The sequence below is a fragment of the Podarcis melisellensis genome (assembly GCF_964234715.1).
Source record: "Podarcis melisellensis genome assembly, chromosome: 3".
NCBI lineage: Eukaryota > Metazoa > Chordata > Lepidosauria > Squamata > Lacertidae > Podarcis > Podarcis melisellensis.
The window spans coordinates 1,113,806-1,136,966 of record NC_138530.1 but is presented as its reverse complement, the minus strand read 5'-3'; the positions used below and the strand labels follow the sequence as shown (position 1 = coordinate 1,136,966).

The window sequence follows — 23,161 nt, the reverse complement described above, 5'->3', positions numbered from 1 at the left end:
GAGACCCTTTTGAGTTTTAAAAACAATCCAAACCATTGCAGAATTGTGGAGAATTTAGGAGGAAAAGAAATTGAGCCATCCGGTTTGCTTTTTGCTTGTTCTTAAATCTCCTTTTCTGAAGGATTGTTCTTCTCCGACCAATCCAAGAGAACCTTTTATTAAAAAAGAATAAGGGAAATATAGATATCTCTCCCCACTGCAGGAAGGCTCTCTGGACCAGCACTCATCCCAAACTACTCTCTGGGCCTTGATAATCGGAAGCAGCTCCCCTCCCGCAACTCCACCACCCAAAGATCGTGTCTGTTCACAGGAAAAGAGACATGCACACGCACTCACACAGAGAGACACCCCAGCTTGTTCCAATTATGACAGCAGCAGTTATGCTTTTGTTCCAAAAACACAACACGGTCGCTTCATGCAGACTGGCAATGCCTAAACCTCCTGCCCACGGTCCTATTGTACTGCCAGGGAGAGAGGGGAAGAGAGTGTGTGTCTTTTGTCTTTAGACAAATTCACGGAGGAGGAGAAGGCTCTCAGTGCCTACTCTGCTCTGCCTCCACCTTCAGAGGCAGGAAACGCTTCTGAATCGCAGTTCCTGGAAACCACAGGAGGCGAGTCGCAGTGTTAGAAAGTCAGATATATAAATGAATTGCCAAATGGCACCCTAAACTTAGGTTATGGTCGCCAAAATGGAATCAGAAACTCCAAGTGTCCCTATTTTCCAGGGACGTCTCTAGGGCCCCCGTACCTACGGGACCGCCTCTCCTGGTATGCCCCACAGAGGAACTTACAGTCTTCAAACAAAAACACCTTGAAGATCCCAGGCCACAGAGAGGTTAGGCTGGCCTCAACTAGAGCCAGGGCTTTTTCGGCTGCGGCTCCAACCTGGTGGAATGCTCTGTCACAAGAGACAAGGGCCCTCCAGGACTTGACATCTTTCCGCAGGGCCTGTAAGACAGAGCTGTTCCACCTGGCCTTTGGTCAGGGCACAGCCTGACTCCCTCCTTTGGCAATCTTTACAAAACTTTAGTTTATGGTTGCCATCAATTTTGATTTTAATTCATTTTTATAATGTTTTATAACGTTGTACTGTTTTAGTGTTGTTAGCCGCCCTGAGCCCGGCTTTGGCTGGGGAGGGCGGGATATAAATAAAACTTATTATTATTATTATTATTATTATTATTATTATTATTATTATTATATAGAAAAGCCATCACGGTTTCTGATTTAATGTCCCGCTATTCCTTAGAACGTCCCTATTTTCATCGGAGAAATGTTGGAGTGTATGGAGTTATCTGACCCCCGAGCCGTCTGAAGGCAGCTCTATATAGGGGAGATTTTGAATGTTTCATGTTTTGTTACGTTTTTATATATGTTGAAAGCTGCCCAGAGTGGCTGGGGCAACCTAGTAAGATATGTGGGGTATAAATAGTAAAATTATGGTTATGGGATGGGACGTCCCTATTTTCATAGGAGGAATGTTGGAGGGTATGTCGAATGCCTAGGTGCCTATGTTTTTTTGTATTGCAGAGAAGTGTTGTTGTTGTTGTTGTTTTCATTTCTATACCGTATTGTATTTGAAAGAACAAGTCTCAAGGCGGTTTATAAGCACGTTAAAACATCAAATACAGTCACACCTCATGTTACGTTCGCTTCAGGTTGTGTGTTTTCAGGTTGCGTCCCGCGCAACCTGGAAGCACCGGAAAGGGTTACTTCCAGGTCTCGCCGCTCACACATGCGCAAACGCACAAAATGACGTCACGGCATGCGCAGAAGCGGCGAATCACAACCTGCACACATGCAGATGCGAGTTGCATTCTTTTGAGGTTGCGAACGGGGCTCCCGTAAAACAATCCAGAATAAAACATAATCAAGCTTCAAGGAAAATATTTCGAGTCCATCTCTAAGCAACTCTTTGCTTTCCCCATTTGGCAGCCTGGCACCCAGAGATCTCCATGCGGTTGCCATCAGACCTGCGCCTGGTGCAAAATGCACCTGGCGCCTGGCTGATTTCTAACACTGGAGAGGTGGCATGGTGCTTGAATCCTTGCAGCAGTCCTCTTTGGAGCACCTTATTGAACAGGATGCTGGACTCAATGGGCCACTGGCCTGATGCTGTTCTTCCCCGAGAGCCAGTGTGGTGTAGTGGTTAAGAGCGGTAGTCTCGTAATCTGGAGAACCAGGTTCGCTTCCCTGCTCCTCCACGTGCAGTTGCTGGGTGATCTTGGGCCAGTCTCACTTCTCTGAAGTCTCTCAGCCCCACTCACCTCACAGAGGGTTTGTTGTGGGGGAGGAAGGGAAAGGAGAATGTGAGCCGCTTTGAGACTCCTTAAAGGGAGTGAAAGGTGGGATATCAAATCCAAACTCTCCTTCTTCTCCTTTTAATGCATCCTTGTGAAACTTGTTACGGAACGATGTGCATGTTCGCCTTGTGAGATGGATTCCTTTGGGTCTCCTCCAGAGCAGATGGCGCATGTGCTGGGTCTCTTAGTGCCAGGCTTCCTCTGTGAGTGTGCCTCTAAGTGCAAATAAGTGTGTAATTGGCAGAGGTGTGTTTATGGCGGCATGTGGTGCCGGCGGTTTCCAGTTTCACTCTTTAATCCATTTAGTTAGCCTGCTCCTGCCGCAGAGGCCTCCCCAGAGCCAGATGTCGGTGAAATTGCAATGCAGGCAAGGAGGAGAGGCGGGCAGAAACCCTTTCAAGACACACACACACCCCCGCAACACCCGCCTGCCCCGGGAAGCACCCCCTGGGAAGGAGGGAGGGAGGCTTCGATGCATAGAGTAGCCAGTGGGGGGGAGCGAGAAATAGTTACAGCCCTGCCAACGGAAGCGCATTGGCTGCATGTGGTGACCTATATAAGTGTGCTAGATGCAGGGTATCTAGAGCAGTAGGCCCCCTGAGCTTGCAGCCAGCGAGCAGCGAAAGGCGGTCAGGAGGCCTCATTGCTTTCTTCCCCCAGCGGCCCCCCACCCTTCCATGCCGCTCACAGAGGGGCCTTCATCCATCCATCTATCCATCCATCTCCTCCTTGCGTGTATTTTCATTTAGCGGGCCTCAAAAGACATAACAAAACATGAATCTGGGTAGAGAGCACGGGAAAACCCCCAAAACCAGAAATCTTGGAAGGGAAAGATTAAAAGAGAGATAAGAAAAAGAAATAAGGAGGACTTCTGATGGTCCATCGGCCGATAACGTATATAAAGATTATTCAAAATGCTCAGTCCAGGATCATGTCCAGCTGTTCCTCAGTCCGCCAGGTGGTGTTTCAAGCGAAACAATTTTTTAAATAAAGCAAGTAAATTCACAGATGAGTAGCACTCCAAACACTCTCACCCTCCAGGAATTTATCCCCAGAGACCGGTGGGACTTTTTGTTCCCTCGCTTCCTCGAGTGGCCGTGTCTGGAAGTGTCTGTCTTGCGCAAGCAGCTGTTTCATCCAAGGTGGGCAATTTCCAAAGAAAGCTTATTTTGCTGGTGAGCCGAGTTGGACCGTAGCAGCAATAATCCCACAGATTACAATATGCAGAAATTGGTTTACCTCCAAGGGCTCAGTTTAATGGGATTGCACGTCTGTTGGACGGGAAGTTTGCCCTAATGGATCGGCGAAATCTACCTAGTTGCAATTTAAACTCACTGCTGCACATCTTTTCCCCGGCAGAGGGGCTGAACAGCAGTTCCCCACTTCCTCATCTTTCCATCATCCTTTTATTTGAAAATTGTCAGCATATCTGCACACAGACCCTCCTTCTCTGAAGGCAAAACATTACCCTGCTCCCTTGATGCAAGAACTTGCTAGAGTCAGCAGATGGAACCGGGGGCTCCTCTGGACAACATCCTTATTAAGCCTTCATTCTGATGTGTTTGTGGAGTGGTTATATGACAATGATAGATAGATAAACTTTATTCGCATTAGCCAACAGCCATAGCAACATAAAACAAGCAATATACAGTGGTACCTCAGGTTACATACGCTTCAGGTTACATACGCTTCAAGTTACAGACTCCACTAACCCAGAAATAGTACCTCAGGTTAAGAACTTTGCTTCAGGATGAGAACAAAAATCATGCTCCGGCGGTGTGGCGGCAGCAGGAGGCCCCATTAGCTAAAGTGGTGCTTCAGGTTAAGAACAGTTTCAGGTTAAGAACGGACCTCCGGAATGAATTAAGTACTTAATCTGAGGTACCACTGTATACAATTAAAAAGACAACAATGGGTAAAAAGGACAATCAAATGACCAAGATTATTGTTCATTTAGTGGCCCTTAATCTTATTGCACGCTTGATCAACCCAGTGGCGTAGTGTGGGTTGTCAGCACCCAGGGCAAGGCAAGTAATTTGCACCCCCTAACCCGTGGATTTGCACCCCCTAACCTGTGGATTTGCACCCCCTAACCCGTGGATTTGCACACCCTAACCCGTGGATTTGCACACCCTAACCCTAACCCCCAGATGTTGTGCCTGGTGCGGCTGGCCCCCCTGCACCCCCCACGCTACGCCACTGGATCAACCTAGCAACCTTTGCTGCTGCCTGATCATTTTGATCTGATAAAAGAAAGAACAATGTGGCCGCAGATGGGCGGCCTGGGAGTAGGAGTGGGGTGATGATCTCATTCCTCTGGTCTTTGTAAAGGGCACAGGACAGGAGAGCATGAGCCACTCTGCCATCTGCACATGGGCAGAGTCGTTTCTCAGTTGGAATCTTTTGGTATCTTCTGCCTTCAAGTACGGCAGAGGGCATTACATCCAATCTGGCCAGTGTGAAGGCACGTCTGTATTTTGGGATGGTTAATTTATACAAATATGGTGCCAGGGAATCAAACTGAGAGGGGGGAAAAGAAGGCATACCAAGGACAGAGTTTCTTTATAATGGCCAGATTGTTCTGTTGCTCTAAGTCCTTCAGACACTGTTCAATTAGCCTTTTTGCTTTAATAAAGCCCATCGTGAGAAGCTGATGTGGGTGGAGTCCGCAGGAGAGGAATTTTTGGTGCACAATTTTAGACCGCACACTTTTATGGGGGTTTTGTGTCACTAAGGGCAGTGGATTATATGACAATGAGCATCCCTCCTCATTTGGTTTGGGGGTGTTATAAGAAAAAATGCTTCTCCTTTTCCTTTATGGGGTATTCCAGAGCCCATATAGAGTCCTTACGTGGGTTCTCTATCAGTAGGAGAAAATAACAGAGGTCAAGCAGAGAATATTGAGAAGCAAAGCAGCTAGGAAGCCTGATCTTTATTGATCTGTTGCAACAGGGTCTTCACTCACCCCACGCAGGAGGGAGGAGGAACCCAGAACAATGGTGTGCAAGCTCTTATATAGACTATTGAAATTGCCCACCCTGTAGCCCAAGACCACCTCCCAAAACATCATACATACATCACAGGAGGAGGCATCTACAGCAGAACTCCTGTCTGCCAGGATACCTGATAATGGTCACCTGGGCAGCCTGGCCCAACCTGATTGCATCACCTGGGCAGCCTGGCCATTCTTTGGTGATGGTTAATACTTCAGTTCCTGAATCCAGGTCACAGGCTCTCCTTATTCATACACAAATACGCCCTTAAGACAGGAGTTGCAAGCAAAAAGACAAAGGGAAGGCTTTCTCCATTTCCTCCCTCCTTGCAGAGAAATATATTGAGGTCCATTTGGGAGAGTCAAAATGGTTCTAGGATTGCTCTCCCGCACTCTTTCAGAGACGTGGTTTATATACTTACGTATGTGTTTGCCTTGTACATTTATGAACGTTTATTTTATATTTGAATTCTTATAACAGAGGTGTTCTGATGTCTTCTCGTTACTCATTTGTTCATCCAACATTTTGCAATGTGTTTCCCTCATCATTTTCCAAACTGCAGAACATTTGTTTCTTCTTTAAAGTGGATTGCACAAACCCCTCTCTCTCAGTATGGGCCAGCACCTCCGCTCCCTGACTCTGGAGGTGTCCTGACTCTGTTCCTTCATACCAGTCTGAACTGGTGGTGACCAGAAGTGAGACCTCGGGGCTGGAGCAGATTGCTCAGGGAAGATGTTCCTAGTCTCTGCTTCATGTTTCTTAACCACTTACTGATGCACAAGAATCCTTCTATAGCTGTTGAGCTTACTCAGTCTTCGGTGAAGAACTTTGTCCAAAGCTTTTTGAAAGGCTGAGGCCAATTGCATCACCTTCCATCTATTTGCTTGTTGACACGAGACAGGGTTTCCTTACCCTTGCAGAAGCCATGCTGGTTCTGCTTCGGCAAGCCTTGTTCTTCGATATGCTTCATGATTCTCCCTTTAAGGAAGTCTTCCACCCTGGCTGAGGCCGCTGGGAGTTGGAGTCCAACAACCTTCTGGAGAGCTGCAGATTCCCTTCCTTGGAATATAGGAAGCTGCTTAGACTATGGGAACCTCCAGATTCTCTGTATTTTGTGGGAGGGATTCAGGAGCATCCCAGAACTTTAAAGGTGAAGGGACCCCTGAACATTAAGGTCCAGTCGTGGCTGACTCTGGGGTTGCGGCGATGATCTTGCTTTACTGGCTGAGGGAGCCGGCGTACAGCTTCTGGGTCATGTGGCCAGCATGACTAACCCGCTTCTGGCGAACCAGAGCAGCGCACAGAAATGCTGTTTACCTTCCTGCTGGAGCGGGACCTATTTATCTACTTGCACTTTGACGTGCTTTTGAACTGCTAGGTTGGCATGAGCAGGGACCGAGAAAAGGGAGCTCACCCCGTCGTGCAGATTCGAACCGCCGACCTTCTGATTGGCAAGTCCTAGGCTCTGTGGTTTAACCCACAGCACCACCCGCATCCCTCCCAGAACTTTAGGTAAAGGTAAAGGGACCCCTGACCATTAGGTCCAGTCGTGGCTGACTCTGGGGTTGCGGCGATCATCTCGCTTTATTGGCCGAGGGAGCTGGCGTACAGCTTCCGGGTCATGTGGCCAGCAGGACTAAGCCGCTTCTGGCGAACCAGAGCAGCGCGCAGAAACTCCGTTTACCTTCCCACCAGAGCAGTACCTATTTATCTACTTGCACTCTGGCGTGCTTTCGAACTGCTAGGTTGGCAGGAGCAGGGACCGAGCAATGGGAGCTCACCCTGTCGCGGGGATTCGAACTGCCGACCTTCTGATCGGCAAACCCAAGAGGCTCAGTGGTTTAGACCACAGCGCCACCTGCATCCCTCCCAGAACTTTACATGTGTGCAGTGGAGCAAAAGCAGTCTGTCTGGCAGGAAAAGCCATTTGGCAACGGAATGGACCGTCTGTCTTGGACTCTCCTTCCCTGGAGGTTTCCACGCAGAGGTTGGATGCCCACCGGCCAGGGCTTTTTCAGCTGCGATTCCCGCATTGCAGGAGGTTGGTCTGGATGACCATATGATTCTGCGATCCCCAGCAACTGGGCTTCTGAGGCAGCCTGGCTCTAAATATAGCCACCCGTGTGGGAAGCAGCCGAGCACGTTGACAAAGGCCCGGGTGAGGGGACTGAGAAGGGGTGGGTGATGGTGGCCAGGCTTATCCTCTGCCAGGGGGAACCTTGTTGATGGGCATGGGGAGCGCATGTTTGCTTTCCCAAGGCCCCTGAGATGTTATGAGAGCTGACAGGGACCTCCTGTGGGAGAGGAGGCAGGGAGGCGGATGTTTCGAGAGGAAGCTGGTGGGCTGTACCATCCCCCGGGAGCTTGGCAGTCTCTGGCTGCGCTGCCTTTTTTTGCTCCTCTTCCTCCATTTGGGGAAAATCCTGGAGTGGAATCTGATGCTCACTAACCATAAGGCAATTATTTCTCAGGATTCCAAAATATTTGGGGCCAGGCTCTTTTGGCACCTGAAGAATTCATTGTTGTTGTTGTTGTTGAGTCGCTTAGTCCTGTCCGCCTCTTCATGACCCCCTGGACCAGAGCACGCCAGGCACTCCTGTCTTCCACTGCCTCCCGCAGTTTGGTCAAACTCATGCTGGTAGCTTCGAGAACACTGTCCCACCATCTGGTCCTCTGTCGTCCCCTTCTCCTTGTGCCCTCCATCTTTCCCAACACCAGGGTCTTTTCCAGGGAGTCTTCTCTTCTCATGAGGTGGTCAACGTCTTGGAGCCTCAGCTTCAGGATCTGTCCTTCCAGTGAGCACTCAGGGCTGATTTCCTTAAGCATGGAGAGGTTTGATCTTCTTGCAGTCCATGGGACTCTCCAGAGTCTCCTCCAGCACCAGAATTCAAAAGCATCAATTCTTCGGCGATCAGCCTTCTTGATGGTCCAGCTCTCACTTCCATACATCACTACTGGGAAAACCATAGCTTTAACTATTCAGACCTTTGTCGGCAAGGTGCTGTCTCTGCTTTTTAAGATGCTGTCTAGGTTTGTCATTACTATTGCAATTACCTGTTCATTACATCTGTGCCCTGCCTTTTTCTCCAAAGAGCTCAAGGTGGCGTAACATGGCTGCCTCCCTTATTTAACCCCAACAACCACCCTGCGAGGTAGCTCCCCACATGGTTAACACAGCAGGGGCACAGATTGGCTGGGGGTCCTCAAGTGGGAAGGAGACGGGCATTGCTCGGTTCAAAAGGGCTTCCTGGTGGATTTTGCCCTCAGAAGTGCCACAAGTCCATCCCCTGAGGTGGCTGCAGGGTCCATTTATTTATATTTATTATTTTTTATTTATTGAATTTATATACTTCCCCTATCCTGGAAGTCTAAGGGCAGTTCACAGAATAAAATCAAGATATAAAACCACAAAATACATAGTAAAAACCACAACCCAATAGCCCCCCTCCCCACAAAAACACATTTTTAAAGGGCACAGGATGTCAGTCAAATGAACCAAAGGCCTGGTTACAAAGGAGCGTTTTTTCCTGGCACCTGAAGGTGTATAATGAAGGCGCCAGGCGAGCTTCCCTGGGGAGAGCATGCCACAGACAGGGAGCCACTGCAGAGAAGGCCCTGCTCTCATGTTGCTGCCCTCTGGACTGCTCAAGGAGGAGGCTCACGAAGGAGGGCCTCAGAGGATGATCATATGGATAGAGGTGGTCCTTGAAGTATTGTGGTCCTGAGTTCATCTTCAACCTCTTTGGTCCGGCACTTCCTCGTTGGCACTTCTTCTTCCCTGCTCCAAAACATCACACCTGATCCACTTCCTTGGAGGTTTTTAGCCAGAGGTTGGATGGCCACCTTTAGTTGAGATTCCTCCTTTGCAGCGGGTTGGACTAGATGACCCTTAGGGTCCCTTCCAAGTCTACAATACTATGATTCTGTGATCTTCACAATCAAAGCCGAGTGGCTTTCTTCAGCCCACAGATTCCCCTCCGTGTGTGTGGGGGGGTGTCTCATTGGGGGCTGCTTTCTCCATGCAAAAAACCCCCAGTCCCTGACTGCCTTGAAAGCCACTTGCCTGCCAGCCTTCCAGGTGGGGGCTTCTGCCGCTGGGGTTGGTGTGGGGAGGGGGCTGCTCTGGGCAAGAAGGGCCTTGCAAGCTGGGGCTGCAGCTGTCCTGCAGGCGCCAGCGGCAGCTGTGGAGCCCGACAGCTGTGCGGAAGGGAGGAAGGAAGGGAGGAAAGACGGAGAGACGGGGTCCTGGCGTTGGGCCAGCCCAGCGTGGGATGTGTCGGGACCAAGGCCTGGGAACAGGCGCCCAAGGGGGCACGGTGCCCACAGCTCCCTCCTCGCCAGAGGTCGGCAGGCCAGCTGGGCATGCCCTGCGCATGGGGGGCTGTGGCTGGGGGCATTCTTTTTTAAAAAATATTTTTTATTAGGAATTTCAACATAATTTATCAAAAACACACCATCCTCATTCCCTCCCCATTTTTTCCCTCCCCCAAAAATACCCCCCCAGACTTCCCTCAGCTCCTCTCTCTGGTTTTTCAGCACATGTTATTCTCTGCATATTATAAAATTGTAAAGATCCTTAATTTATCTATTGGTATATTACCAATAAAAAGTTTGTGTATGTTTACTCAAAGCCTGCCAAGGAGTCCAGTTCGTTTTGTTGTGTCTTAAAGTACTCTGTAAAAGGTTCCCATTCTTCTTTCAAGTCACAGTTGTCCTTGTCAGGTAGTTTGTGTGTCAATTCCGCCTGGTCCATCCGTTTCTCTTGCCACAGGGCTGGGGGCATTCTTGGACTCTGCCAGCCCTTGTTCACAGCTCTGGAACTCGGTGCCACCAGGTCCTCTCCTCTGGTTCCAGCCCTCTGCCTCCCCACCAACACTCCGCTGGTCCTCATATGCAGGAAATCCCCAGGCTCCTGACAGATGCTGATGGAACGTCACTGCAAAACCCTCCAGGGATCTTCCCTGGGCAGCTCGTTTCGCTGAGAAATCTGCTGACTGAAATCTTCGCCTTGCTTCCCCGCCCCCCAATTTTTTTTAATTTGTTTTCCAAATTTATAGCAAACAAATAAAACAAGAACATCAAAAACAGACATTTATCTTAATTATAATAATTCCACTTTTGTTAACATTGTTAAGTGACTTCCTCAAATCCCCCTGGCTGAGTTTCCATATAAATCATTGTAGCAGTTTTCCAAAACTATTTTCTCATAAAATTTACTTAGTCAATTAACATATTTCTTTCTTTTCATTTTAACTTTAAACTTAATATTCTACAACATCACATATTTAAATCCTAGGCCTATCTGATATTCGCAAGTAATTCTATTTAGATTAACATATTTAACTAGATAGTCTTTGAATTTCTTCCAATCCTCTTGGTACTCCTCCTCCTTCTGGTCGCGGACTCTTCCGGTCAGGTCAGCTAGCTCCGAAAAATCCATCACCTTCATCTGCCATTCCTCCACTGTTGGTACTTCTTGCGTTTTCCAATTTTTGGCCAGCAAAATTCTAGCTGCAGTTGTGTACAAAAACAATCTAACATCTTTCTTGGGGAAGTCTTCGCCTTGCTTTTGTTGCATCTTGTATTTTGTGTGTTTCTCATCAGGGGTCACCGCACAGGTGCTGTTGAGATGTCATGCCTGTCTTACTTTACTGTGCTGGGATCCTAGAATCGTAGAATTGTAGAGTTGGAAGGGTTTCAAATCTTGCTTTGCTTTGGTGTCTCAACCTTGTAAAGCTGCTGTTTAGTCATTTAGTCGTGTCCGCCTCTTCGTGACCCCCTGGACCAGAGCACGCCAGGCACTCCTGTCTTCCACTGCCTCCCGCAGTTTGGTCAAACTCATGCTGGTAGCTTCGAGAACACTGTCCCACCATCTCGTCCTCCATCGTCCCCTTCTCCTTGTGCCCTCCATCTTCCCCAACATCAGGGTCTTTTCCAGGGAGTCTTCTCTTCTCATGAGGGGGCCAAAGTCTTGGAGCCTCAGCTTCAGGATCTGTCCTTCCAGGGAGCACTCAGGGCTAATTTCTGTGCATTCTCTTCTCCCTCTTACATGCCCAAAAGTAGCCTGGGGCTAGACTGGGAGGCCCAGCAGCTCTGCCACACTGGTCCATGGAAGCCACCTGCAAACCATGGCTTCGGTCCTGTTTGCTTGCTTTTGGTGGTAAACAAACCATAGTTCAGCTGCCGTGCATGCACAGCACTTAATACCAAGCCATGGCTTGATAAACCATTGTTTTCCTCCTCCTTCCTTTTTTCCAGGCGATGGAGAGCAAGTTGCTGATTGGCGGAAGGAACATCATGGACCACACCAACGAGCAGCAGAAGATGCTGGAACTGAAGAGGCAGGAGATTGCAGAGCAGGTAGACAGACGGGCAGGGTGGGAGCAGGGCCACTAACAACCCCTCCTGCCTTTCCTCCCCTCTGCTGGCTGATGAATGTGGCCCTCACCAGCCCATTGCAGCCATAGTTGGCGGCCCTTTAAAACACACCTGTCCCCTTCCTTCCAGGGCTCTGCAGGAGAGAAGCAGAGCCTAGGTGCTGGGCTGCAGTCCGCAAGCCCTTGACAGCGGCCATCTGTGGCCGTTGGGTCTCCAGTTTGCTCCCCTTCTTGTAGGCTGCAAATCTAGCGTCACTTCCCCAAGAGCGTGGCCAGGGGCTCAGGACACCTCGGGCGTAAAGCCGGCATATGCTGGAGCTGTCGAGTGAGCCCAGGTCATCTACAGGGCAGGAAAGAACGGCAGGCACGATTAGCTTTTTATTAACAGATAATTCTGTATTTTTCAGGGACGTGGGTGGCGCTGTGGGTTAAACCACAGAGCCTAGGGCTTGCCGATCAGAAGATCAGCAGTTCGAATCCCCGCAACGGGGTGAGCTCCCGTTGCTCAGTCCCTGCTCCTGCCAACCTAGCAGTTCGAAAGCACGTCAAAGTGCAAGTAGATAAATAGGTACTGCCCCGGTGGGAAAGTAAACGGCGTTTCCATGTGCTGCTCTGGTTCGCCAGAAGCGGCTTAGTCCTGCTGGCCACATGACCCGGAAGCTGGACGCCGGCTCCCTCGGCCAGTAAAGCCAGATGAGCACCGTAACCCCAGAGTCGTCTGCGACCGGACCTAATGGTCAGGGGTCCCTTTACCTTTACTACTACTACTACTACTAAATTATTATTTATACCCCGCCCTCCCCGCCCAGAGCCGGGCTCAGGGCGGCTAACACGAGTAAAATTACAGTAAAAACATAATAGGGGGGAAAGGGGGGGGAGAAAAGGGGGGGAAACCAATTTAAAATACAGGTTAAAATGCAATTTAAAATGCAGCCTCATTTTAAAAGTAGTCCACAGATCAAAACCATAAGGGGAGGAAAACCTAAGGGTCAGACTGAGTCCAAACCAAAGGCCAGGCGGAACAGCTCTGTCTTGCAGGCTCTGCAGAAAGATGTCAAGTCCCACAGGGCCCTAGTCTCTTGGGACAGAGCCTTCCACCAAGTCGGGGCCAGTGCTGAAAAGGCCCTGGCCCTAGTTGAGACCAATCTAACCACCTTGTGGCTTGGGACCTCCAAAGTCCTTAAGGTCCTCCGTGGGACATACCAGGAGAGGTGGTCCCGTAGTTACCAGGGTCCTGAGCTATATAGGGCTTTAAAGGTCAAAACCAGCACCTTAAACCTGACCCTGTACTCCACCGGGAGCTAGTGCAGCTGGTATAGCACTGGATGAATGTGAAGTTTGCAGGTGGAAGGGTGTCTTGCGGCACACCCAGCTCCGCCCGCCCCCCCCCGGGCAACGTGTTTCAGAAAGCAAAGGCACGGGTGAGGGTCTGCAGGTGGGGGTTTCAGCTGAGAAGCCCCTGACCCACACAGGCTTTGCTGGCCTCAATCCACAGAAGCGGCGGGAGCGTGAGATGCAGCAGCAGGTGCTCTTGCGGGACGAGGAGACCATGGAGCTGCGGGAAACGTTCACCTCCTTGCAGCAGGAAGTGGAGATCAAGACCAAGAAGCTGAAGAAGGTGAGCCGGGGGGGGGAGCGTGGCCAGAGGGGGCGGCAGGAGATGGGGGGGTCCCTCCTTCTCCGTAGCTGCAGTCCAAGGCACAGCGCAAGAGCCCAGGTCAAGGCTTCGCTTGCCATGGATCGGGACCTGAGACAAACATTTTTTTTCAAAAATTTTTTATTTCTCTTTTCAAATTTATACATTTCATTAGTTTTACACTGAACATTTCAAAATTTGATTTCCTTCCCCCTCTTTTCTACGGTTCCTTAAATTTATTTTTTAATATCTTCTGCATATCCAAATTAACTTAACTTGCTCATTTAATTTTCTACTGCAAATATATACCCTTATAAAACTGCAGGTTGTTGCAATAATCCTGCCAATGTTTTTATCTGTTTGCAATTTATCTGTAAATATTGAATAAACCATTTTCGTTCTTTTATAAAAAGTTTGTTATTCATTTGTTATTTCTTATTCTTCTGGCAAGTTTTGCCTTTCCGCATATTCCATAAGTTTTTGTATCCATTCTTCCTTTACTGGCACTTCTGCTTCTTTCCATTTTGGGGCGAGTGACATTCTTGCTGCTGTGGTAGCAGACATTAATAAAATTCTATACAATTTAGGTAGTTCTGTCTCTATAATTCCCAAAAGAAAAACGTCTGGTTTTTTTTTAAAAAAATAAAAGTTATTTTGAACATCCTTTTCAATTCATTATATATCATTTCCCAATAAGCTTTAACCTTACGACAAGACCATATGATAAAAAGAACCTTCTTTCTCTTTACATTCCCAACACTTATTTGATTTAGTTTTATACATTTTTGCCTATTCACTCGGTGTTAAATACCACTGATATATCATTTTCATATAATTTTCTCTTAGACCATAACATGCTGTAAATTTTACATCCATATTCCACAATCATTCACGTGCTTCCATGTCTATTTTATGACCGATACCTATTGCCCAACATATCATTGAGCATTTTACTTGCTCATCCTCCCATTCCAATAATATTTTCTGCATTTTAGACAACACTTTTACATTACATTCCAACAGGTCTCTCTCCAGTTGTGATATTTGTTCCCCAAACCCTCGTATCACAACTTTCTTAAATACTTCATTCAAATGATGATATTGTAACCATGTTGTGAATTTCCCAGATAATTCCTTAAATTTAATTTGTACTCTGCTCCCTCTTGTTTTAATAAATTTCTCTAAGTCGTCCGCCCTTCTGTCAATTTGGCCTTCAGTGGCCATGGCGGCTTGTGGCAAGGTGAAGGGCACATGGGCTGGCAGTGGCACAACGGCCGTTCCCCTAAGCGAGCGATGCCCATGGACTATATGGAACTTGCCGAACTGACCGGGAGACTCCGAGACCAGAGAGAAGAGACGGTGGAAGAAGACTGGAAGAAGTTTAAGGAATATTTGAAAAAATATGTTAATATTTAAACCCTAGAATAGCTTTGGAAGCGGGTATAGGCTGTAGGGTTAGAAGCAGAAGATAGGGTATTTTAAAATAATATTATTTGTAAGTGATAAAATTTGAAGTTATTTTAACTACGATTTTAAAAAAAGACGGTTAGAAATTATGATATATGTAAACGGCTAAAGATGAAGTAAAATGAAAATAGGTGGGACTTGGGGAAGTCAACAATGTTTAGAAAATAAGGATATGACAAGAATTTGTTCGTATTGTTTGTCTTTTCTGTCTGTGTTTTTTATTTGTGTTATAAAATGAATAATATTTTTTGGGGGGGAAAAATTAATAAACGAGGGATGCCCCTTTTTCTCGCCCCGACAGCTCTATGCAAAACTCCAGGCCGTGAAGGCTGAGATCCAGGACCAACACGACGAATACATCCGCGTGCGACAAGACCTGGAGGAGGCACAGAACGAGCAGACGAGGGAACTGAAGCTCAAGTGAGTGTCCGGCAGGGCTCAGCCGGCAGCAGCAGGAGGAGCCCAAGCCAAGGTTGCCCCCGCCTGACCTCCTCCTGCTGCCCCTGACACTCTCAGGGGCTGGGGGGCTGGAGGCCTGAGGGGGTGGGCAAGCGTGCCTCAGGTTGGGGGAGCCAAGCCAGAGTCCGCAGCTTTTTAGGTGAGACTCTTGGTTCTCAAACGCCTTGGTACTCAAACAACTTGGAACCCAAACACAGCAAACTGGTTTGCCAACTTTTTTTGGGAAGCTGAACATGTTCCAATTTGAGTGCTACGCTGAGGTCTGTCTGTTTTTGCTATTTACTTTGCGTTTTTGTTTTCACGGCTCTATTTGTTTTGTTTTTGTGGAACCCAGTTCAGCTACTGATTGATTGATTGTGTGACTGCAGTACAGTGGTACCTTGGGTTAAGAAGTTAAAAATTCTGGAGGTCCGTTCTTAACCTGAAGCACCACTTTAGCTAATGGGGCCTCCCACTGCTGATGCGCCGCGGCGGCACAATTTCTGTTCTCATCCTGAAGCAAAGTTCTTAACCCGAGGTACTATTTCTGGGTTGGCGGAGTCTGTACCTGAAGCGTATGTAACCGGAAGCATCTGTAACCTGAGGTACCACTGTACATTGTTGATTCCTTTCATTTTATGGATCAATGGTTTCGTTAGATTGTAAAATTCATGTTAAATTGCTGTTTTACGCATTGCTTTTAAAAGTCTGGAACGGATTAATCCACTTTGCATTACTTTCTATGGGAAAGCGCGCCTTGGTTTTGGAACGTTTTGGTTTTGGAACGGAGGTCTGGAACGGATTAAGTTTGAGAACCAAGGGACCACTGTATTGGCCCTTAGTGTTACGTGAGCCCCCTCCCTAAACTGGACGCTGCAGTACCTCGTTCTGACCACCTATGGTGGGGGCGCTGGAGGGCAGCGGGTGGCTGGCCAGCTGACCCCTCCCTGGCGTGAGGAGGAAGGTGAGGGGGTTGACTTGTCATCTCACCTTGCTGGGCCCTGGGATGAGATGTCAAGGGCTCTGAGAAGCAGCGTTGGGATGGGGAGAGTCGAGTGTCCCTGGAGGGGGCAACGGAACAAGAGGGCTCCAGAGGAAGGGGTTCGTAGGGAGGACTTGAAGGAAGGCAGGGGAGCCAGAAGGATCCAGAGAGAGGGGGATGTTGCTGCTGCTGCTCTCGGAGTGAGGGTGGAAGTTGTTTTGAAGACCAGGTTGACGTCTCCGTGCAAATGGGGTCAAACTGCTTTAGCACAGCTCCTTGTTGTAGGAATGATCGCTGGGTATGGAGACACTTTCACCTGCGGACAGCCTCAGCTGTCCACACACGTGACCTTGGGGTGCGGAGCACACTCCCCCCCACAGACAAAGCCACAGCTGTCTGAACATCATGCCCACTATCTAACCTTTGCTCTCTTAGTGGTCTGTCTGTGACCTTTGTCTCCTTCATCATACATGGTTCAAGGGGAAACTGAAGCGGTGGAAACAGGTGCCAAAATAGCTTTGTACCACCCCACAATCTCGGGATTGGAAGATGTGTAAAGGTCACAGTCCAAAATGTGTCTGACTGGTTTTGCATATTGTGCCAATAAAAGGAGCCTCCGCAGAGCTAGCTGGCAGCTTGCTTGCAGCTCGCCTGCATTACCAACTCCTGCCTCATGTCCTTCACTTCACTTGTAAGGGATGTCCTAAAATGTGAGAACACGAGGAAAGCCTGGCAGCTGGATCTGGCCCATCTAGTCCATCCTGTTCTCACAGTGGCCAACCAGATTCCTACACTGGTATGACCAGTTCACACCTTTCAGAACAAGTGATAAAATAATGTATTTTTTGCTCTATAACAGTGTTTCCCAACCTTGTGCCTCCAGCTGTTTTTGAACTACAACTCCCATCATCCCTGACTAGCAAGACCAGTGGCAAGGGATGATGGGAATTGTAGTCCAAAAACAGCTGGAGGCACAAGGTTGGGAAACACTGCTCTATAAGACGCACCAGACCACAAGACGCACCTAGTTTTGGGAGGAGGAAAACAAGAAAAGAAATATTCTGAATCCCGGAAGCCAGAACAGCAAGAGGGATCGCTGCGCAGTGAAAGCAGCAATCCTTCTTGCTGTTCTGGCTTCTGGGATAGCTGCGCAGCCTGCATTCACTCCATAAGATGCACACACCTTTCCCCTTACTTTTTAGGAGGGAAAAAGTGAGTCTTATAGAGCAAAATATACGGTAAATCCACTGTCGCTCACTTAGTTACCCACCTGTTTTCATCGGCCCCCAAGCTGTCCCCGCCTTCTTTTTTCAGCTGTGTGGGAATCAATCAAAATCTGAAATCCCCACATGGGCAGACCCCTACTACCCTCGGCAGCCTGCTTGCTGCTGACGCTGCCCGTTCCATCTTTGCTCAGGTATGTGTCAGGAGCTCGTCCTCCTCTCAAGTAGGACCCTGGCAGAGACACATGCCCGACTGGCATGTTCCCTCCCTCCTGGTCGATCGTTTGGGAGCTTCAAAAGCTTTCTTCAGCCCGAACATCACAGCGACTGATGCCAACATACATTGGCACACTTAGGGATCCGCAGAGTTTGCGCAACTTGCGTGACAGACCTCAGCAACTCAGCATTTTGGCTAATCTACTTTATTTACATCTAAACATGCACGGAGCACTGCAACATGGCTCCCTCTCTCTCTAGCATCAGACAGCAAAGAGAAAAAGAACAAAGGACAATAGTCCCACTTCACGGAACACATGAACACAAACATCCTGTCTCCGTCACTTCCCAAACATATACCATCATATACTGTAAAAGACAACAATCCCATGACTGCAATCATGGAGCAGGAATTCTAACAGTTCACACCTTTCAGAACAAGTGATAAAATAAATCCACTGTCGCTCACTTAGTTACCCACCTGTTTTCATCGGCCCCCAAGCTGTCCCCGCCTTCTTTTTCCAGCTTTGTGGGAATAAATAAAAATCTGAAATCCCCACGTGGGCAGACCCTCCGCTTCCCTTGGCAGCCTGCCTCCTGCTGATGCTGCCCATTCCATCTTTGCTCAGGTATCTGATCATTGAAAACTTCATCCCCCCCGAAGAGAAGAACAAAATCATGAACCGCCTTTACTTTGACTGCGAGGAGGACCAGTGGAAATTCCAGCCCTTGGTGCTCACGCCAGGAAGGTGAGTTTCTGAGCCCTTTGGTGGGAGGAGGGTCTGCCAACAAGGGCAGAACTGCTCTCTGCCAAAACAACACCCCCCCCAAAAAAAACACCTGGGTTCCTCAGCTGGAGCCATGACAGTTGAGCAGATATCAAGTTCATCTACATTTGTAGCACAGTCAGTAGTCCAAATGAGAAGCACCTCTGAGGACAGCCAGGAAATCCCAACCCTAACTATGATTATTGTGATTATTATATTTATTTATATTCCACATTTACCCCAGACTGGGACTCAGGGCGGCTTTCCTCTTCAGGCTCCGGCTCACGAGGAGACCTTCCCAGGGCCAAAGAGGATGTGGGGAGGGTCTCTTCACAAGCCACGCACCACTTCTGGGTTCCCAGCGCCATGCAAGGAGATTTCATGCATGTGGGGAATTGCCTGCATTCTCATTTTGTATTTGTTTCTGTTGTGAGCTGCCTTGGGATCTTTGGATGAAGGGTGGTGTACAATTTTAATAATAATAATAATAATAATAATTTATATATATATATATATATATATGCAGGTTTTGGTGTCCTCGGGTGTCTTCCCGTGTAAAAGTTGGGGTGTCTAGGCGACGTTTCGACGAGGTCTCACTCGTCATCTTCAGGCTGGTGCTTTCGGCTTCTTGTTACTGGAACAGAGCAGGATCTCAGTGTTTGAGTTCCTATAAATACTGTTGAGGGGGTGTGGTGTATAGCCTCCAATGTTCTGGGCAGAGAGGAAGTTCCCAGGCTGGTGTGCCTTTTCTTCTTTTGTTCCTTAATTACTTGAGGGATATCTTGAGTGATTTCTTGAGTGATATCCTGAGTACCACTTAGGTGGGTCATTAGGTGTGGATTAGTTGCTAAAGTCTTTGTGTCTTGACCTCTTGAACTTTGTGAAGAGTTTTTCTGAGAAGATGGCTGTACTGCACTTAGTTGTGCTCTGGCTTGGCTTCGTGTATAGGGGCGAGCTGTGGTTTTGTGGCCTGTGTCAGCCAGATCTGTGTAGGGATTGCAGGGGGGTGCAGCATCCGGAGGTGCCACCATGGTTTGGCTACTGGATGGTGTCTGTAATTTATCTGTGGAGAGGGTCTGGGTTTGGGTCTGGTGTGGTTGATTGGTGATGGCGTTCTGTGTGCCTCTGGATCTGGTGTCAGTTTTTGTGGGGAGGGCTAATTTCCAGATGTCTGGCAAGCGGGATGTGTCGTCACGCTTGTTCATGTTGTGAGGGTGTTTCTCTATCTCGATGGCTTCCATGATTATTCTCTTGTGGTGATGTTCTATGTTAAAGAGCAATTTGGAATCTGCAAAATTAATTTCGTGTCCTGTTTCTTTCATGTGTTGGAAAAGAGAGGAAGTTTTTTCTTCTTTTTTGACGGCATTCTTGTGTTCTGCGATACGTGCATTTATTCGTCTGTTTGTTTGTCCAATGTACGTGGCTGGGCAGACTTTGGAAATTAGCCCTCCCCACAAAAACTGACACCAGATCCAGAGGCACACAGAACGCTATCACCAATCAACCACACCAGACCCAAACCCAGACCCTCTCCACAGATAAATTACAGACACCATCCAGTAGCCAAACCATGGTGGCACCTCCGGATGCTGCACCCCCCTGCAATCCCTACACAGATCTGGCTGACACAGGCCACAAAACCACAGCTCGCCCCTATACACGAAGCCAAGCCAGAGCACAACTAAGTGCAGTACAGCCATCTTCTCAGAAAAACTCTTCACAAAGTTCAAGAGGTCAAGACACAAAGACTTTAGCAACTAATCCACACCTAATGACCCACCTAAATGGTACTCAGGATATCACTCAAGAAATCACTCAAGATATCCCTCAAGTAATTAAGGAACAAAAGAAGAAAAGGCACACTAGCCTGGGAACTTCCTCTCTGCCCAGAACATTGGAGGCTATACACCACACCCCCTCAACAGTATTTATAGGAACTCAAACACTGAGATCCTGCTCTGTTCCAGTAACAAGAAGCCGAAAGCACCAGCCTGAAGATGACGAGTGAGACCTCGTCGAAACGTCGCCTAGACACCCCAACTTTTACACGGGAAGACACCCGAGGACACCAAAACCTGCATTCCTGTACCCGTGAAAATCTACGAAAGCATATATATATATATATATATATCTCCCGCCCATCTGGCTGGGCTTCCCCAGCCACTCTGGGTGGCTTCCAACAAAATATTAAAATACAGTAATACATCAAACATTAAAAGCTTCCCTAAAGTGCGCTGCCTTCAGATGTCTTCTGAACGTCAGATAGTTGTTTATGCCTTTGACATCTGGTGGGAGGGCGTTTCACAGGGCAGGTGCCACCACCGAGAAGGCCCTCTGCCTGGTTCCCTGTAACTTGGCTTCTCTCAGTGAGGGAACCGCCAGAAGGCCCTCGGAGCTGGACCTCAGTGTCCAGGTAGAACGATGGGGGTGGAGACGCTCCTTCAGATATACTGGACCGAGGCCGTTTATTTAATGAATAATAGCAAATTTAACAAATAACAGTAAAATAATTAGATGGGGCAAGGCAGACCGGGAATCCTTTGCCCACCAGCTCAGGCGCAGGGTGGCAGAGATATGCCACACATGAAGCTTTTTATCAATGCTGATGATCGAAACCAATCTCTTTACAGCAGCAGCGGGAGCGGAAGCAACAGCCCCACCACGACCACGGCCACCCAGATGAAGAAGCGGCCGACCTCCGCCGTGGGGTACAAGAGGCCCATCAGCCAGTATGCTCGCCTGGCCATGTCAATGGGCTCCCATCCTCGATACCGGGTGAGCCGAGAAGACAACAGAGGAGGGGGGAGGGGGAGAAATGGGGTCTGGGGGACGGAAGGGGACTCTGAGATGACCGAACTTCCTGGTCACAAAGCAAGCACTGCCCAGATGGACCAATGGAAAGTCTCGGGTCTGGAAAGAAACATCTACAAGGCAGCCGACAAGATTTTAAAATCCACAACACAAAAGTACCATATTTTCCTGTGTACAGTGGTACCTCGGGTTAAGTACTTAATTCATTCCGGAGGTCCGTTCTTAACCTGAAACTGTTCTTAACCTGAAGCACCCCTTTAGCTAGTGGGGCCTCCCGCTGCCGCCACACAATTTCTGTTCTCGTCCTGAAGCAAAGTTCTTAACCCGAGGTACTTTCTGGGTTAGCAGAGTCTGTAACCTGAAGCATCTGTAACCTGAAGTGTCTGTAACCTGAAGCATCTGTAACCCGAGGTACCACTGTATAAGACTAGGTTTTTTCGCTAAAAAATAATGTCAAAAATTAAGGGGCGTCTTATACATGGATACATCTCTCCCTCCCCCCATTTTAATAAATCTGAGTCCCCCAAAATAAGAGGCGTCTTATAAATGGGGGCGGAAAAATATGGTAGATAGCGATCAAAGCCAAGATAAGAATACAGCAAGTCTGAACAGTGGTGGCCTAACTCGGCCCTCCAGATGTTTTGGGACTACAGTTCCCATCATCCCTGACCACTGGTCCTGTTAGCTAGGGATGATGGGAGTTGTAGTCCCAAAACATCTGGAGGGCCGAGTTTGGCCACCACTGCGTCTTCTTCTCTCCAGTAGCTCCTCCCAGTGATGGAGGACCTCAAAATAGGGGCAGCTCCATATGGGAGGAGTCCGGGACCTAGACCCTTTGGGTTAAAGGCAGCACTCAGAGGAAGCCCCCTTCCTCTCCCTGTGGCTGCCATTTTGATGGCGCAAACTCACCTCGGGGAACTCTGTCCATCTCCGATTTGGAGGATGGTTCATACAGATTTGTAGGGAGACCATCTTCTAGGGCTGTGGCTACAGCAAATATGCTTTAAACAATGGTCTCTGTTGCCACAAAGGGCTCACAATCCAGGCTAATTCATGGGGAATTAGCAGAAGGCAAACGTTATCAGTATTTCTTTACCTTCAAGGTGATTTGGGGAATTCTCTCTCTCTCTCTCTCTCTCTCTCTCTCTCTCTTTCTTTCCTTCCTTCTTTCCTTTTTTAAAATTATTATTATCTGTCAAATGTTGTTTTTGTCTCTTTTTTCAAGTTACATTTTCTACATTTTCTACAGTTTCATTTGTTGAGACATTAGTGTTACTTTAGGAAGAAAAGAGGGAAAGAGGTGTAGGAGGCCATGATGAGTGAGAAGTATGTAAAATAACTAAGCACGTATTAGGGAATCCCCTTTCTAAATCCTTGGAGGGGTATTTTTTAGCAGAGTTTGGGTGGCTATCCATCTGGGATGCTTCAGTTGTGAATCCTGCCTTGCAGGGGGGGGACTAGATGACCTTGGGGGTCCCCTTCTAATTCTACCATTCTGCAAATCGACGAGAGGACAAATCCCTCTTTGTATTTTTTGTGGATGTGTTGCATTTTCACCCTTTTCTGTGCCACCTCCTTGGCAAACTGGCCTCTCCTTTCTGAATTCCCTCCCTTCCCCGATTTCATCACAGGCTGAGAATATCCTGTTCCTGGAACTGGACGTCTCCCCGCCGGCCGTCTTTGAGTTTGAGATCACACGGGACCCGAGTGAGCACGATCCACGGGCTCTGCACCTGGAGAGGCTCATGCGTCTCGACAGCCTCCTGGAGCGGCCGGCGGCGTCACGAGTGCGGAAGTCGCGGTCTTGGTGAGTGAGCAAGAGAGAGAGCAGTGACGGAGAAGGTTTTGTGGAGTGCTCATCTGCACAGCTGGGAGTGAATTTGAGGTGGAGACATTTTCCCACCAGGATGTCAGGAGTTCAGCCTACACTCGAGTAGGACTCTGGCAG

The 23,161-nt window shown here is 48.4% G+C and overlaps 1 protein-coding gene across 2 annotated transcripts in view; it reads left to right on the top strand.

The window, feature by feature from the left end:
- Positions 1-23,161, top strand: part of KIF3C (kinesin family member 3C) — a 41,670-nt gene that overhangs the window by 14,566 nt on the left and 3,943 nt on the right. Inside the window, exons 2-7 of one of the 2 annotated variants that reach the window (XM_081903952.1) lie at positions 11,555-11,656; positions 13,169-13,291; positions 15,078-15,196; positions 18,265-18,384; positions 21,036-21,177; positions 22,845-23,020. In XM_081903952.1, the coding sequence (XP_081760078.1) occupies positions 11,555-11,656; positions 13,169-13,291; positions 15,078-15,196; positions 18,265-18,384; positions 21,036-21,177; positions 22,845-23,020 (782 nt within the window). Of the gene's footprint in view, positions 1-11,554; positions 11,657-13,168; positions 13,292-15,077; positions 15,197-18,264; positions 18,385-21,032; positions 21,178-22,844; positions 23,021-23,161 lie in introns of both variants that reach the window. The other variant, XM_081903951.1, reaches the window with a different exon arrangement.